This window comes from Thamnophis sirtalis, unplaced genomic scaffold (genome assembly GCF_051295495.1).
Source record: "Thamnophis sirtalis isolate CommonGarterSnake01/CBP01778 unplaced genomic scaffold, rThaSir2_p1.2 scaffold_3, whole genome shotgun sequence".
In the NCBI taxonomy this organism is placed as follows: Eukaryota; Metazoa; Chordata; class Lepidosauria; order Squamata; family Natricidae; genus Thamnophis; species Thamnophis sirtalis.
Window position 1 is genome coordinate 70,809,365 of NW_028261383.1, and position 18,184 is coordinate 70,827,548.

The window sequence follows — 18,184 nt, forward strand, 5'->3', positions numbered from 1 at the left end:
TGTCAACTTCACAATTTGTACTTGTTCTTTACTATAATATCAATTCTTTGCAGATGTGGCCATGTAGACAATATCAAATTGGGGAGGGTTGCATACATAAACAATACAAGTATCTATATTTTAATACTTTTGTTGCTCAAACCATAGAGAAGGATTTCTGCTCATAATCACTGGAATCTTGCATTCTCTTTTTTTCCTCAAAAAGAACAGCATCTGACAGAGGGAAGCGTTGTCTGACTGTCACTGTTGTCAGTCAAAATCCAAGCAACCTTTAGTGACCAACCTCAGAGAGACTTTTGCCTTAGGCTCGAGGCATGAGGAGAAGAATGTTCTGGCTTCTTCCACATTGACATAGATTTCTTGAAACTTCTGACGTTCAGATGTGATGGACCTCAACTTCTATCACTCATGTCAGCTTATCAAGAATTATGGTGACTGTAAAGCAACAGACAGAACCTTCTGATTAATTATATTATTGTTCTAATGTGTTATAAGCTATCTCAGAAATCAATGGGGGAAACAGTGAGAAAATAGTTCTAAAAATCAAAAGGCTTCTTTTCAAAGAAATAGCACAAAAATTTTAGATTACAATGTGCTTGCCTCCGAAATGGTGACTTTTTGGTGTATCTTGAGCTTCTCTACTATATGAATCATTCTCTATTTCTTCCTTTTTATTCTAGCCTTCCTGTCACTACAAAGAAGAAAAAAAGCCATATTTAAGGAGAAAAACTAAACTAACATGCAAATAAGTTCACAGTGCCTTCCTTCATTTAGTCAGGTAGCATATATGTTTGATAAATGAATAAAAATAGATTATTAGAGTTATTTTTAGATGCAATTGACCCCGACTGTTACATTTTGCACTGGTACAATTTTTCTCATTTGAATGTAAGTTTCTTAATAATACATACATACATACATGCATATATGCATACATGCTTACATACATTCAAAAGTAAGCCTTACTTAGTTCAAAAAATTCAGTGGATTGTATTCAGAGTTAAATGAATGTAGGATTGTAGGCCTAGGAAACAAAAAGCAGAAAATGATCAACACATTTCATTCTTTGTTCTACACTATTTTCCTGTAAGTTGTCTCATAGAAGAGATATTACGTAAACATTTAGTACACTGTTTGGCTCATTAAATCAGTTGAATTTCATTCTCCAAACAAAGTCCATTTTTTCTGGAGGTTTCTAATCATACCTAGCTTGTGTTATAGTATATTAACAGAATGTTGTTGATTCACACAAGAAGCACAAGTCGATACTAAAGTGAGAACTCCTTGTGATTAGGTTTGGATTTTTGAAGATACCAGTTCTCTTATATACCAATCCTCTTCAATTGGTATTTGATTCAGAGATGTTCTATTCACTGAAGACATAGATGCATGCCTGTTTTGGGCCAAGGACATGTTTGGCTTTGGGGTGATATGTCAAGGGGATTAAAAAAAAGGTCAAGTTGATGGTTTAGATCACATGTTTATGTCCACCATCTTGATTTTTTTTTTTACCCCTGACTCCAAATACTCCTGAAGCCAAGATTAACAGAATTACTATGATGAAATGGAAATGATATAATTATCCACTACAAATTACATAATATTACCTTTCAGTGAAATTTAGAAGGAACACTTAAGGCCATAACCTTCTGGAGACTCCGTGATGTTTGGAGGCATCAGGTTGTACTATCCAATCTGAGATGCAGATAGAAAAAAATAAGAAACAAAATAACCTGACTTTGCTCCTTGAGTTCCTAGTAATTGTTCCTAGGCACAGCAACAGTAAAGAGGAGTCCCATTGGCTACTCTGTTTTCTTTTCCACTTCATTACTCATTGGCATCTCTTAACAAAGAGTCTGTCAAACTATCCAGTCAAAGCAGAAATTAAACCCAATAATAATGTCGGTTATAATTTGTTCTAACAAATCCAAAAATTAGTTTAGGTTCTAATTCCTTTCCTGCCTCTGACTGCAACAAAAGGTATACTTCTTTTCTTTTCTGCTCTCTCTACATTCTTAGTTTCATTCTGACCCTAATTCCTGAAATACTCAAGGGATATATTAAAAAGATATAGAAAAATCATGTATGGCAAATAATGTTACTAAAACATACTGTTCTTTACAGCTTTTGTAATTTTCTGCTCCTTTATTACAAAAACAGGAGGTCATAATGTCCCCAGGATTTCTTAGGAATGAAGGAGAGACATTGTTGAATCTCAGCCTACCAAAGAGATTGACTAGACAAGTGTCTGGTTTCAAAATGATTTTGAAACATTGCAGATATGTCAGCGGTATTCACTGGACATGGTAGAGATGGCCCAATGCTGACCTAGTCTACCCTTTTCAATTGTCCTCTCCAAGAAGTGGGATGCTTTAAGGGAGAAAGAGGTGGAAAGAAGAGATAAGATCCAATTAGTGATGAATCTCAAAGAGCTCCAGGGGATGAAAAACAGACCAAGATTAGAGTCAGTCCCTATTTTAATTCATTCACGTAAAGCTTCTGTCCTTCATTAATATGGATTATTTAATGACAACAGTTCATTTCAGCAGCATGTATGGCTTATATTAATTTTGAAACTATCCACGCTGAAATGGTTCATTGAAAAAGCCATGGCTTGTTTCTAAAAGTAAAAGTGAGCATGAAAGTGAAACTCATACTTGAGTTTATGCAAAGTGGTTTCTTATTTTTTTTAAATTAATCTTTGTCTTCTTGTTTCCCCCTTCACTGGCAATCTCTGTAATATTCTTTGGATCATATCTATCAAAGGCAGGTTGGCAAACTGATGGACAGGTAAGAAGGCAGGCAGAATGTAAGTTAATACAAAAATGTAATAACATAGGAAATAGGATCTCAAAAATCCAGATAGCAAGTACTGGTACAGGTTACTCTTGATAAAGTTTAATTTCACGGCTATAAACTTTGTTATTTTAGAAGCCACAGCAGAAAATGTTTTTACGTTTCCTTTAAAACATAATGGAATGTTAATACATTTTGAGGTTTGATGCCTCAAATTACAGCATTCCATCTGGTTAAGTGTGGGAAAAAAAGGGAGATTCCAATCCATAAGAACATTTTTCTTTATTTTGGATGGGTATAAAATGGTATTTGAAGATGAGATGTTGTTACTTGAATAGTAATAGCAACAATATTAATAATCAAGGCATAATTTAGCTAAACATTTAATAGCCAAAAAATTCATTTAATTTTTATATGCTGCCAAAACCCGTGTTGCTATGATTTTTAACTGGAGCAGAATGATGCATTACAGGGCTCCAAGTTTTGAGCCAAGGTACCTCAAATGAACACAAACTTACAGAATGTGACCAAAATCTAGGACACATGACTCCCAAGGAAATGAAATTTGGGAGATTTGTGGCTGTTTCAGTGCTATTGGCTGTTGCTGAAATCTCATGATTTAATTTTCAATGTTCTGTGAATGTTTCCCAGTGTCACAATTCCTCGCTCCCCCACCCAACAGCAGCCACTTACAAAGAAGGAAGGAAGGAAGGAAGGAAGGAAGGAAGGAAGGAAGGAAGGAAGGAAGGAAGGAAGGAAGGAAGGAAGGAAGGAATGATTTCCGATGCCCTTTGCTAGATTCCCATAAGGAATATAGCAAAGCTGATAGGAAGTCAAAAGTTGCATCTGCTTTTTTGCCCTCCCTTCTTCACTCTGTTTCTCTGTTTAAGTAGGGAAATATCTATGAAACAATGACCCAACAGGACATGGTTATCTACTTTGGCAGTCCAAAGCCATTTGGACTGATTTGTATCTTGGGATTCATTCCTTTCCTCATGTTGGATTTTTACTGAAATGAGAGAAAACAATTTAGGCATTATGCAAAACAAAGCAAACAACCCCCACTCCCAAATTGTGATGTTGTTAAAGTTCAAGATACAGTACCTGCCTCTGAGAACAAATCTGCAGTTAGGAATCTTTGACACCATTCCAAATGGACTATCATTTCCCTAAATTGTTCCCACTGTGCATAGAAATAAAGCATTCTTTTGATTTAACCCTTTATTTCCTCTTTGAAAGTCAAGTCAGCAGATACCAAGCACTGTTTGGACAAAGCTAAACAACCCCGTCAAATGTGTGGTTTTTATGCTCCAGGGAAGTATGGGCAAGTTTTGAAAAGCTGTGTGGCCTTGATAAATTCTAATGAAATACAGGAAAGCTCCCAAAAGTCAATGCTATAATATGTGGTCCCCAATGTTTTCCTTTTCTACACAAGTAAGATTCTGGCTTTTGAGAATTATCATATAAACTAGTGATTAACACTTCGGTACCTGTGGTCACCAGTATGTGCATATATTGTAAAATCCCAATTGGGATTGGCAAAATGACCAACTGAATAGGATGTAGACATTGGAAGACTCTACCTGGATTATTTTGTAGGACACATTTCCCAATAAATCTATTTCAGCAATTGACCTTGAAGGTAACACTCTATTCCATAATTTTAACCTTTCTGGATTGTGTTTGCAGATTGAAAGCAAACTGGTATATAATGCTATCTTTGTTGTGGGTTAACATTCCCTTGAAATCTGTTGTGGTTTCTGTCCATATCTGTAAAACAAACATATAGGTCACATAAAATGTAATATATATTTTAACAGAGATACGCAAATGTATGGGAAACTTGTGGTTAAAAAAATTAGATGGCAAAAAGGGCTGTTAAAAAAACTCCTAATGTTTATGTACTCTATATGTATATGTGTTTGTATATTCCGTTAATATAAATAGGTATGTGTATTTTTGTGTACATCTTCTGTTTTCGAATTACTCAAGCCTTCCATTTTCTTCACAAAAAGAACAACCCTGTGAGGTGGGTTGCGCTGAGAGAGTTACTGGTCCAAAGTCATCCAGCTGGCCTGAGGGAAGCCTAGAACTCACCATCTCCTGGTTTCTAAGTCAGCAAGTTAATAACTACATCAAACCCTTTTAAGTTGTATAGTGATGTTTTGTTTCTCCCATAAGAACCTAAATAAGAACAACCAATTTAAAAGCAAAAAAACAAAAACATAACACCAACCCAAGAAAAACCCTGATGAAATAGATATACCAACATATTTTTTTAATGTTGAAAACTTGTGAAAGTATGAATTCTGCTGAGATTTAAAACATTCATTCCTGAAATCTTGCAACATTTTGAATGAGAATATGAACATCTTACATTATTGGTGATCTCATGAGATTTTAGCCTTTATTTATTTATTTATTTGGAAGTCCATGCAGTATCTTTGGAGTTCATGAGTATTTTCCACATGAAACATTAGGAACTCTTGAACAAAGCTAGGTTAGACTGCCATGTGTTGAACTACAACTTCTGTGAAAGCGAGAAATGTGTAGTTTACCTGTACATACTGTGAATCTGAGATATATTGAAGACACAACCTAGAAAAAGCCATTTGGCACAATTTAGGAAGTGCTTCCAGTAAAAAAGGTATCTTTGTGTTTGGAGTAACAGAGATAATCTTGAAGAAACTACACAGAAGTAATGTTTGGGGGAAAAAATTGTTAAGCAGGGGAATTGGAGCGTGAAAATGGGTTCAGACTAACTCTTCCTAATTTTCTATGGTGTAAAAAGGAGGGAAAACTCAGTTAATTTTTTAAGATTCTAATATCTAATCCAGGGCTGTCAAACTCCTGGCCGGATGTGTCACATGCTGGCCACGCCCATGCCCTTTAGCAAAGGGGGGGGGGAGTCACATGATGCCGCCATGAGGCCGTGAGTTTGACACTCCTGCTCTAATCCATATCAATAAAGGAGAGTTCCTTCAGATATGTTTCCTGACCTATCACCAGAAACCATCAAATGCATTTCCTTTAATGGAAGAAATAATAGGTGGTGGCAAAATATGGCATCCCCATCTGTAATATTCTCTGCAAAACAAAACAAAATAAAACAGAGGCTGGAAGCATCCTGGAAGAGCAAGAATCTAAGGCAGAGATGTCCAGGGCAGTGGTGGGTTCCAGCTCCCATTGCAACTGGTATGCTGCAATGGGGCGGGGCGTCCACCATGTTCATGTGCACAGTGCGCACATGCATACCCCCCACCCACAACACTCCAGCTGCTCGGTGGATTGTTGCGCAGGTGCTGTGTGCTCCATGCGCATGCGCAAATGCCCCAGTTGGCTCAAATAGAGGTAAGGAGAGTGGGCGGGTGGGTGGGCCCTCCAGAGCACCGTACCGGAATGGTACCTGGTGCTCCCAGCAGGCATTGGTACGCCTGTACCAGGGTGTACTGGTCGTACCCCACCACTGTCCCAGGGCTACAAGGAGATACTGAGAACTCAAAAAGTTGATAGTGAATGTGACAGAAGGAGGACGTTGTTGACTGGAGGTTGGAGAAGACTTTTTAGACTGTTTGGAACAAATGCTTTGTGATCTCACAAGCACAGTGTCCCTCATCAGAGCCCTTCTTTCTTTAGGCTTCTGCAAGAAAGCTGCTATAAGCAGTCAGTTTGGTAGAATTAAAACAGCTGTCTAAGCAGCTGCAGGCAGCCCTTTTCCTCCAGGCTCTGCCACAAGTGGAGAGATGCTTGGCATGGGTGAGCTCTAAGGTACTGCTTCCTCCCTCAGGCATACAAGCTGACCTGGTGATTTTGGACCAATCATCCACTCTCAACCCAATCCCTCTCGCAGGGTTGTTGTTGTTGTGATGAAAATAGGAGGCTATTTTCAGTAAGTATGAGGTATGGTTCCCCGCCTTAAATTAGCTGGGAGGCCTTCAAAATAATTAGAGCCCAATATTGTCTAAAACAGGCTTTCAGATGAATGGTGTCTCTTGGTTTCTCCTCATCAGCTCCCGTTTCCCTTCTCTTAAGTACATGGCTGTTTGGCTTGTCCACATCTTTTTTTTTTAAAAAAAATCTTTCAGGAAATATTTCCACAGCAAAATGCAACCTCATTTGTTATATTTAAGGCTGCATTTTTGTTAAGCCTGTTTGGCAGGCTTCCTTCACTCTTTCTGGCAAGCATTGGCCAGCTGACATTTAACACTAACAAACTGAGGATACGCTGACACAACAGAACGGGTTTAATCATTTTTGCTGCACGAAGGACAAGATACTCCAGTACATTGCCAGCTCTTCCCATTGAAAGAGCCAATGAGGCTCCTGCTTCACCTTCCCTCCCCTGTCTCTGGAGAATGCCCCTTTTTTTTCTTGAAATTTCCACTGAGCTCCAGAGATCTCTTGGGTAACCATGTTCTATGAAATGAGCCATAAATGTTCAGCGTTGCCACACAAGACTATGAAAAATGGCCCATCGACATGAAAACAAAGCCTTTAAAACCTCAAACTCCACATATGTTCTTATGCCTTCTCATTCTTTTAAATGTCTGCAATCTATCTCCTCTAAAAGAAGGCAACTTTACATTAAGCCAGATGAATGTAAGTGCGGCATGATAAATAAATAATACAGTATTCAGTTCTGGGTCACCATAATTTATCTAACCAGCTCACCTTTCTTCTGAGGAAAGCAAGACTGCATGTATGATTGTCCTGGAAGAGAGAGGGCACTTCATCAAAGTCGCCCAGTGATAGATGGAAGATTTGAAGGCAAGATTTTTCTAGGCTAGTCTGATATCTTTCACATGTGGGTTGGAGATGGAGTTTAGCCTTTCAAACACTTTACTGATATAGATTATCATATTTGTCGGAGTATAAGACGCACCAGAGTATAAAACGCGCCAAGGTTTTAAAGAGGCAATGTTCTAAAAAAAGTTTTGCATTCTGCAAACGTCTCAAAAATGGGCAGTTTTTTGCAAAAAGAGCAAAAAAAGGGCATGAACAGCCCTTAAGAGGTTTGTAGAGTGTTCCTGCCTCCCAAAACTGAGCAAAAACTTTTTTCGTGAAAACGGGCCCTTTTTTGTCCAAAAAAGAGCATTAGGAAGCTTATAGAGTGTTGCTAGAAGGGGGGGGGCAGAGCAAAAAACGGCCCATTTTTTGCTCATTTCTGCCCTCCCTAGCCCAAGGAGCTCTCTGAAAGCCTTCTACAAGCCATTTTGGTGAAGAGGGCGGGGTTTCAGGAGGCAAAAAATGCTGTATTCAATGTATAAAATGCACCAGGATTTTCAGCCTCTTTTTTGAGGGAAAAAAGTGCGTCTTATATTTTAAAAAAATATGGGTACTTAGTGAACATTATCATAGTATAAAGCAGTGTTTTTCAACCACTGTGCCGCGGCACACTAGTGTGCCGTGACATAGTGTAAGGTGTGCCGTGGGAGAATTACTTTATATATAGTCAATATAGGAACGGTTAATTTTTTTTTAACATTTTCTAATGGTGGTGTGCCTCGTGATTTTTTTCATGAAAAAAGTGTGCCTTTGCACAAAAAAGGTTGAAAAACACTGGTATAAAGGTCACAAGAGACACAGTAAAAGTTCACTATCTGGACTGCAAAAATCAAAGTAACCACTAGATGGCAACAATGGGCTACAGCTTTCTGTATTATCTTTGTTTCCAGCTAGTGGTCATTTGAAAGTTTGCAATCCAGTTATTGTTGTCAATTGTACTCTTTAATAAAATTACTACAAAAATGACAGTATGTGTAAAATGTTGGCATTTAGTATATGGGTAGAGTATGTTGTAGTTGTGCAAATTTAAATTTGGACAGCATCATTTGAAAGGTAGACATTGGCAGAACATATCCCAGAGAATAAAGGAATCTCAGCCTAATTGTGTAGAGAATGAGACCCACCATGATTGAATGAAAAACTTGCTTTAATTTTGGACCATTTTTAAAAAATTATTAAGGTATATCTAGACTTTTAACAGGATCGAGTGATGACATAATAGAATGGAAGTTAAATGATCACAGACATACCACTCTAGGTAATATTCCTGTATTACCTCCAGCTGTCACATTGTTCAGGCAGCATTACAACATGGTTTGGCGACAATATAGTTGTGGTTTGCAGACCAACATGTGGTGTGTGATGACTGGCACCAGCTTTACAATATGCATACAAGTCATTTGGCTTATTTGGACACTTGGCTTGTCCAAGCAGTGTGGAGACTTGCCTGATAACAGGAGTCCTGACACAGTATACACGCTACGGTTCAGAAATATATGTCCGTGTTCATATAAATGCATTTATTGTTTTAAGGAATCACCATATTAGACAGTTTGTGAAACTCTGGAACAATCCTTTCTTAAATATATCGTGGCTTAGCACAATGTCAACTCAGCTTTTATGTTTGCATGTGTTATAGATGTTCAACTATCATATCTTGTATTAGCTTTTTGAAGTTTTGAAAGGATCTCAGAACCTGTGGTTTAATCAACAAACCAGGGTTGACATTAGGTAGTAAATCCTATATCCAGTCTTTTTTTTTTTTTAATAAGAGGCACAGACTACTAGATCTCAGTACATGAAGTTTGACGGGCTTTCTGTAGAACATTCCAGAGATGTAGATTTTATGCAAGGTGAAATATGCCTTATGAGTTGTAAAATAAAGATCCATTCAGCTGTCAAACATTATTGGGTTTGAAAAGATGCTGGTGTGTAACATATAAGTTTAAAGCAAAACCTTCTTTGTCTGCAGTTTTAACTCACTGAGATAAAGGAGAGGTAATCAAGACACAAACTGAGCATCACAGTAGTGATAGACAAATGGTTTTATAATTCAGACCATTTCAATGCCACGTTAATAATCAATGGACAATCATCAACCATTTTCTGCTCAGGCAGAACAGTTTCAAGCACCAGAGATTTTATTAAGAAGCTTCATGAAAGTCTTCACACATAATTAAGTAGTTCTAAGTGAAATTAAATGTTGTAGTCAATTATACTGAACATTCTAACTCTGAACACAGAACCTCACAGATCTACTGCCCTGTGATTTGTGCCGATACTATTATTTTGTCCTGAGGAAATCCAAATGCAGATAATGCCTTTTCCAAAATAAATTGGGTTTGAAACACATTACAGTCTTCTTACGAGTCTCTTTGGAGGTCAAAGGTCCAGCACGACCTTTGCATAGTATGAAGTGAGAGTGCAGGCTAACTTTGAAAAGCCAAAGCACCTTCCATGTTTCTACAGTATCTCAACCTATATAGGTAGTGCAACTCAGTGTAAAGAATAACCTATGTTTTCTCAATCTCTGGGTTATAAGATGAGGACTACCTGTATGAAATAAACTCTGACAATTCACAGGCCTCCTCCGAGTTCCATCTGCCAGTCAGTGTCGACTGGCAACTACGCGGAGGAGAGCCTTTTCAGTAGCAGCTCCGACCCTTTGGAACGATCTCCCCATGGAGATTCGTACCCTCACCACCCTCCAGACCTTCCGCACAGCCCTCAAGACCTGGCTATCCCGTCAGGCCTGGGGTTAAAGAGTATAATCCATCCCCGCCCGAATGTTGAATGAATGTTGCTTTACTCTTTTAATTATGTATTGTCCTATATGTCACTGTATGTTTCCCCTTCCTATATAAATTGTAAGCCGCCCTGAGTCCCCTCAGGGAAAAGGGCAGCCTATAAATAAACCTAACCTATCCTACAGAGATGTAAAGCCAAAACTATGCAAACTTCATTATAGTTTATCACAGTCCCTTTGAAACCAGCCGGACAATAAATGATTACTGATTTGTATATTTCTAATCTGTGGAAGACTAGCTGCTAAAGAACAATGGATATCTTAAGTAGCTGTTTTATTTTTTTCTTAATTGAGACTCTGCAGGATTAACTTCATTTGACCTGATTCAAATTTTATTTACAGTTGACTTTGCTTTGCATCTTGTTTGAAGATCCATCTGGTGACTCTTCCAGGTCTTTCCTTTCTCTGAAGCAGAAAGACCACATCTGCACTCCCCCCCAACTATTTTCTAGTTTGACTCAACCCCAGATTTATTGCTAAGATCTAGAAATTAGATCTTAAGACATAAGATCTAATTAGAAATTAGAAATAAGATCTAGATCTTAATTGGCATTGAGGATGGATGGGTTGGATAGCCGCCTTGTGCAAAGCCTCAGTTGTGGTGTAAGAGAATCCCCAGGTCTTTATCTTAGATACGCAATAATTCAGAGGTGTCCGTAGGGTACAGTCAAAAAGCCATGATAGCACTCAAAATGGTGTGATCGAAGCAGTGCTTCCATCTTAATTCTTTTAATTTTGTCCTGAGGCGTCCCCTGCATGTATTTATCTGCTTTAATAGTCCCCCATCCATGAAAAGCAACAACAAATTTTGAAAAAAATAAAAATGATAGAGCTTCATTTTGGAATAGAGGGGAGAAAATGAAATAACCAGAAAAAAAAATAGGACGTGCATCTGATGGATAATTTGAATGCCATAAAAAGTAGTAAAATCTTAGTTATCCAGCACTTAGGAGGGAACACAATTTTCCATTCTACTTCAAGTAGCAAAATAAATTCTTAAACTTATCAGTTAGCTTATCTGTCAAACGATTGTTCAGTTTTTACTGCTATCCAAAGCGTATGCAAGTGGGATTTTTAAAAAGCAAGTCAATTCACAATCTTATATTTTCCTCCCCCCCCCCACCATGTTTTATTGCCTCTATTCCCATCTTTATTTGTTTGATCTTAGTTGTACTGGAATGGGCACAAATACCCTAATTGTTATACTGCAAGAGTCATATGATTCACAAGACAGCCAAGTCCAAAATGTTGGAATTTCTTATCCTGAGTGGAAGGTTTTTTTCATAGCACGTTCAATCCGTTTTCAGGAACAATAATTTCTGTTCTATCTTGTGTACTCAAACCACTTCATTTGCTTAGAGCAGTGTTTCTCAACCTTGACAACTTTAAGATGTGTGGACTTCAATTCCCAGAGCTCCCCAGCCAGTGCAGTAGAAGGGTATCTGGGTATACAACTTTAAAGTTGCCAAGGTTGAGAAACACTGCTTTAGAGTATTGCTGTAGGATTATATTATGTAGGTCAAGATAGGAGAACTTGCAGCCTACCAGATATTACAGAATTACAACTCAGATCATCTGTCACCATTGGCTATACTCCTGAGTGCTTTCAGCTATGGTTTAGCTATTTTTAAAAGACCCTATATTTCACCGTTTTTACTGTAGGGTGTTGTAATTTCTCGGTGAAATTATTTAAAGCAATTTCTCGGTGAAATGATTTTTATCATGCTTTTGCATACAGGGCACATTATATTCAGATTTGTGACATTCTGGATAGTAACTATTAAAATACTTACCTGAGGAGCCTGAGAACAAGATTTAGCAACAGTTTTGTTATTTTAGCTGTTATGTGTTTGCCTAGTTTATCAGTGTAGAATACTTTTATGTATGCCCTTTACATAGGTCCACAACCCAGAGTATGAGTATATATTTACATTTGTGATAACATCTGCATCACATTCATTGATTTTGTTTTTAAAGCATTTTAGTTTTCAGAAAAATAATTCAAGTTGTTAAATGCCACAGAAATAGTCTAACAGGGGCTTTAAATCAAATCTTATGGAATAGGAAGCATAGACCAGAGGTGAGAATGTGTAATTCAATCTTTGCTGTTTCTACCAAATCCCCCTCAATAATTCCTGTCCCTTAATGGTTAAGGAGAGATTTCTCAACCCTCCACCCAATGAGCATTTGCCAGATGTATTGAACTTCAGCTCCTATCACATGTAGCCTGTCTAGTCTTCAATAGATTTGCAGAGTGCAAGGATGGTGAAAGAATGGCTCCTGTGATCACAGTAGTCCCCAACCTTTCCAGATCTGCGGATTTGCGGGGGGCAGAGGGGTTGATTTCACACATGTGCCCTTAGACAAATGGAGTTTCGGGCGTTCTCTCACTGCTTGTGCGGCCCAATTCTTAATGGGCTGCAGCCTGGTACTGGGGCCGCAGCCTGGGATTTGGGGATTCCTGTTTTAGTTTACAAATTTTGTTCATTACTACTAATAGATTCAACCTGTGATCAGCAGTGACTAATAGATCTGAATTACACTGACCCTAGCGCAGTGATTAGAGTGCAGTACTGCAGGCTACTTCTGCTGATCACCGACTGCCAGCAGTTTGGCAGATCAAATCTCACCAGGGTCAAGGTTGATTCAGCCTTTCATCCTTCTGTAAAATGAGGACCCAGATTGTTGGGGGCAATATGCTGACTCTGTAAACTGCTTAGAGAGGGCTGAAAAGCACAATAAAGTGGTACATAATTGCTATTGCTATTTACTGAAAATAGTAAGAGTTTGGACATTCTACAAAGTTTTCAATGTATTATAATTGTGAAATTAAAGACTTTCTTTCTGAAACATGTTACTAAATTTTTAGCAATCTGAAGACAAGAAATTAATTTTAAACAAACTATATTCAATAATATTCAACAAACACAATTGGTAACTTCAGTAGTTTATCGCATTCCTAAAAATGTGGATAGAAGCATATAAACATTTTTATGCCAGCCATTTAAGGCTGTGTATGTGCGCATACATGTGTTTGTTCAAATGAGGGGAAACATATTGCCCATTACACTAATTTTGGTGAGCACACTATAATTTGATATAGAGTGCATCCTTACTTATGTACACTATTTAGGTTGTTTATAAGTGTATTTTAACTTTGTCTTAAACTTTATTTTGTTTATCATCTATTATATATATATATATATAATATATCTAAAATCAAACGTATTGTACTGAATTGAATTGCCCAATCAAAATTTTGCCCCTTTTATGTAATAGGTATTCTAAAAAAGAAGAGAATATACAACATATACCTGCTAAGATTCAGAAAAGAAAAATAAAGACAAGACAAGAAAAAAGAACACATATGTTAATTTCAAGTGAACAAATGTTTTAGGTTACAGTCATGTTTTTAAAAAACAGTCAGTGATTTATGATTTGGAATATTTTCACCAAAGCCCTCGAGGTTCTGAAAATAACACAGCCTACATAAATTGACATGAGCAAGCTTTTTTTAATAAATAAAATCCCATAGAAGCAGAATATATTTAAACTCAAACCAAAATTATGATTATAATTCACATGAGAAAATACTAGGACTTTTGAAAAAGGGTTTTTCCCTGAAGTGGGTGAATGGTCTAATTAAGTACAGAGCTCATGGTGAAAACCTTTTTTCTTATTTCAAACCCTGATAAATGCTAAAAATGTTATACTTGTACCTCATTCATAATTCAGCTTGCCACTTTAAACAGATAAATGCCTAAGTTTTTGAATATCATTTTGGCATAAAAGTTAATAACAATTTTATTATGAAAAAATGTAGTATGATATCTAAACTATAATATAATTTTTATTTATCCCTTTATATTTTCATTTTTTCTCAAACTATAGCACCAGTTGAAATCAAAATCTGAAATAGGCATATTTCCTTATTTTTAGTAAGGAAATTAAAAATGGCATTTTATTTAAGGCACGTTGGATTGCTATCCTGACTTGATCTATAATCTCTCATTAAATTCTTACACATTGTGTTTCCCACATGTAAATTATTCATAGAAATTAGAAGTGAGAAACAGCTGGAAATCAATGAGATCAAATCTGCTTTGCAGATATTCTTGAATCCTAGTTATTTGCTATTATTTGCCAAATATTGAACACACATTTCCACATAGAATAAATCTCCTGCCAAACCAATTCATCGGAATGGAATCAGCATTAGCCTTTCTAGCAACATGTCACAAAGTTGCAAGTTTTAAGAGCACACTTTATGTTCAAGCTTTGTACAAACCACGGGGAATCCGGATGTAATGAATTAATTTATGAATCCTTTTCAGTTTTGATAATTAATACAGTTCACATTTGAGTTGCTTTAGCTATGCAGTCCTATTGGTTTGATTCAATAGGTATGTGTATACTTGTTCATATCTCCTAGTATGGTTTTGTTCATTGTGTTGGAAGCAAACCAGAGGTTTAAATGTATAAGACGTTTGATCCCTAGCAGTACCATTCTAGGAGCAGCCAATGGAGAGCTATCTCCTACTGGAGACAACCACAATTGTGTTCAAGGCAGAGACTAGCAAATTCAACTCACTTTAGAAGCATGGCTGCTGACAGGCTAACTCACCATGACCTGCAATGATGCTTCCTTGTTGTTTCCATCTATTCTCCTTAGATAATTTTTGAGAGAAGATTTGAAGATCCACAGTGGATCAAAAACCTGATTAAGTTTATTCATTTATTCACAGTTTATAGTAAAGACAGATAACTTACATCATTCAGAGGTTGCTAAGCTATCACTCCTAGTATCTCTCACCACTGGCCAGAAGGGTTTGGGAGACTGGGAGCTCTAATTCAGCAATATCTGAACAACCACCCGTTATCTACCTCTGATTTAATTCACTCTCACTATGGAGATTTTCCCTGAGCCATAGTATTTAGATCAGTGGTTCCCTGATGCCCACCCTGTGACATATAATTCTTACCTTAGTCAAAAAGTGAACTCTACTCATGTGGAGGAAGCCTAAAAGGCCATTAACTTGGTTTAAACAGGGTTCAAATTGCCCCCATTAAAAATCAAATTGTGGGGCATGGGCCCCACGTTGGGAACCATCGATTTAGATCATGGTGATCAGTACTTTGCCTGCATTGGTGTTATTTTTCAGGCCATTTACACCATTTTAAATCTTCAGCATTAGCAGCATATTTACTTAAGGGGAATGAGAGGATAAAGATGCTTCCTACATTTCCATTTTGGCTCAGCCTCCCAAACTCCCAGGATACCAAAAGCAGGACAGATGCATGATCTGTCTGAACTGTGATACCAGTAGGCTTTCCAAAGTCGTCCAGCATTTCCAGTGGACAACAATTTTCTTTCTCAGTCAGAAGTTGATGAATGCTATCTTGTTCTAACTTGCTGCCCTATAAATACTAATCCAAACAGCAGTCCCATAAAATCTGCCCTGTTGCTTTGCAACGTTTGGCTTGCTTGAGGGCAATCACATGAGGAATCTCTCTGCCAGCTTTGCCAAGATCAAAAGAGCCTGCTTCTGCCACCTTCACTGCCACATACAGGGAGTGTTTTACATCTCAGGGCAAATCTGAGTTTCTGGTCCTGTGTCAAACTACCACTAGAGGCAGCAGAGAAGAAAACAAGGCGGCTAGGCAGCTCACATTTGAAATCAGCATACAATATAAATGGAAGTATATAAAACTAAGCATAAAACTAATTTTGCAGTACATATCCTGAGCACCTTGAAACGTACATATATTTAATATAAATGTAAATCATAAAAAAATCATTCTTCTGACCATCTCTTTCAAACCCAGATAAATGTCAGGAATGTTTTTAAATACCCGCAAGCTAATTATTATTTTTTAAAATCGGGCCCTTTTGCACCTTTCTGAAAAACTTATTTCAAAGTTAGATGTATAAAATTCGAGCACTGTAGAATAATGCAGTGACCTGTCTAATTGTTGTTGATTCATAACCACATCAAGATCCATAAAACTTCCCTTGAGGGGAAAATTACTCTTCTTTGCAGTGAAGCTGAACTATACTATTACTCCAATGTTATTTTTAAATCATTGAAAAAGCAGTGCTATTATATTAAATAAACCAGGAAAAAAGAATCTGGTAAATACAGTCAACATTTTGATGATAAAGACATTTTAATATTAAAAGGAAATTGTAAATGTATTTTTATAAACAATATGCATAAAATAGATCTATAATAGTAAAGCTCTGTCTCTTTTTAAATGGTTTTTTTTCACAGTAATTTCTTAGGTATGTAATATTTTCCCTCTTAAAGAAATAGTGCAATTTGATGAACGTACTTATGTAAATGAATTAGTATTCTGATGACCCTTAATACAAATCTTTGTAAATTTCTTGTAGGAGTGGATGAAGGCTCATATCTGTCTCCGTCTTCTTTATAATTTGCAACAGCTGCACATGTTCTGTTACAATCTGTCTGAGGTCTGTCATTTTCTGCAACAATTTTGCAAACAGCTGTGATGATTCTGGGTGATTCAGCTTTAACTGGAGTTCTAGTGATTGCAGCAAACTATCTTGAATATCTTCAATAGGTTTCACGTTAAGTAACCCAGGGCGATCTAGAAGCAAATAAAACCATTTGTTTTAAAATGTATATAGCTACATATCCATAAATATAGTTGAATTATAAAGGTTCATGCAGCAGTTCTAGCATTGCGGAAACTACCTTTAAGTGCCATCTGAACTGGAATCACCCATAAGTTTTTGACTGCCACAAAAGAGATATTTTCTAGCCACAGTTCAGAGTACTTTTCCTTCACACACAATTTTACCTGTACCTCTCTTTTCATTATATTTTTTCTTGCCATTTGTTTATAATTTCTTTATGATTTTTTATTTAACATGAAGTTGTTGACAACATTCAAATAACTCTCCATCAAAACCACCACAATGTTTTATGAGATTTCTTGGGTTAGTTCTTTCAATTTTCCCTGCTCTATAGCCTTATATCCTAAAAAGAGAAAAATAAAAAATACTAAAATCCAGCCACAGCTTAATTGAATTCCTGTCTTTATGTTGGACTTTTGGACAAATGGAGAAACTCTATAATTCTATAAGCAAAATGGATGAAAATACAGCCAAATGTTGCTAATAATTGTGCACAATGTTCCTATTTTGACAACATCTGCAAGTGACCATTGCTGCCTCTCTTGCTAATATGTAATCTCTTAAACTCACTTGGCAATGTGAAACCACAATAACCAGAATCCACTGGCTTCATGCTGCAAGGCAAAAGTTAATAAGTAAAACAATTGCTAAGTCATTCAAGTAAGTGGACAAGCTGGGTGTCATCTTGTTGTAGATGAGGGCATTGGGTACAGGCTCAGATGTCTGGATAAGGTGTACTGTACTGTACAGATTTCACTAATCTAGTGTCCTCCAGCTGTGCTGTAAGAGAGTTCCATTTGTCTCATTCAAAATGCTCATGGGACAATGATAATGATGATGAAGTCACACAAAACCAACAAAAGGATCTGTTGTTGTCTAGGATTTGTAGCCTGAAGACAGGAGGGAACAGAGCAAGTGACACCCTCACGTGACAAGAAAGTTCGTGTATCATCAAAGAATAAAGGGAAGAAGACTGAAATCAACAAATGATGACTTTAGGAGTTGTGCAAATCTTTTGATACCTAACAACCCAATGTCATTTTCCAGGTTTGGGTTATAGACTCTCATGGTGGCCTTTCCTGCAGCTTTTGTAGAGCAATTCTTAAACATGAAAGGGTAACTTCCTTGATCAATTA

At 37.1% G+C, this 18,184-nt stretch overlaps 1 protein-coding gene across 1 annotated transcript in view; it reads right to left on the reverse strand.

The window, feature by feature from the left end:
- Window positions 1-13,673: 13,673 nt before the first annotated feature.
- The window catches only part of PPARG (peroxisome proliferator activated receptor gamma), a 72,455-nt gene continuing 67,944 nt past the window's right edge, over window positions 13,674-18,184 (reverse strand). Inside the window, exon 7 of the mRNA XM_014057989.2 lies at window positions 13,674-16,999. Coding sequence (XP_013913464.2) covers window positions 16,752-16,999 — 248 coding nt within the window. The 3' untranslated portion in view covers window positions 13,674-16,751. The remainder of the gene's footprint in view (window positions 17,000-18,184) is intronic.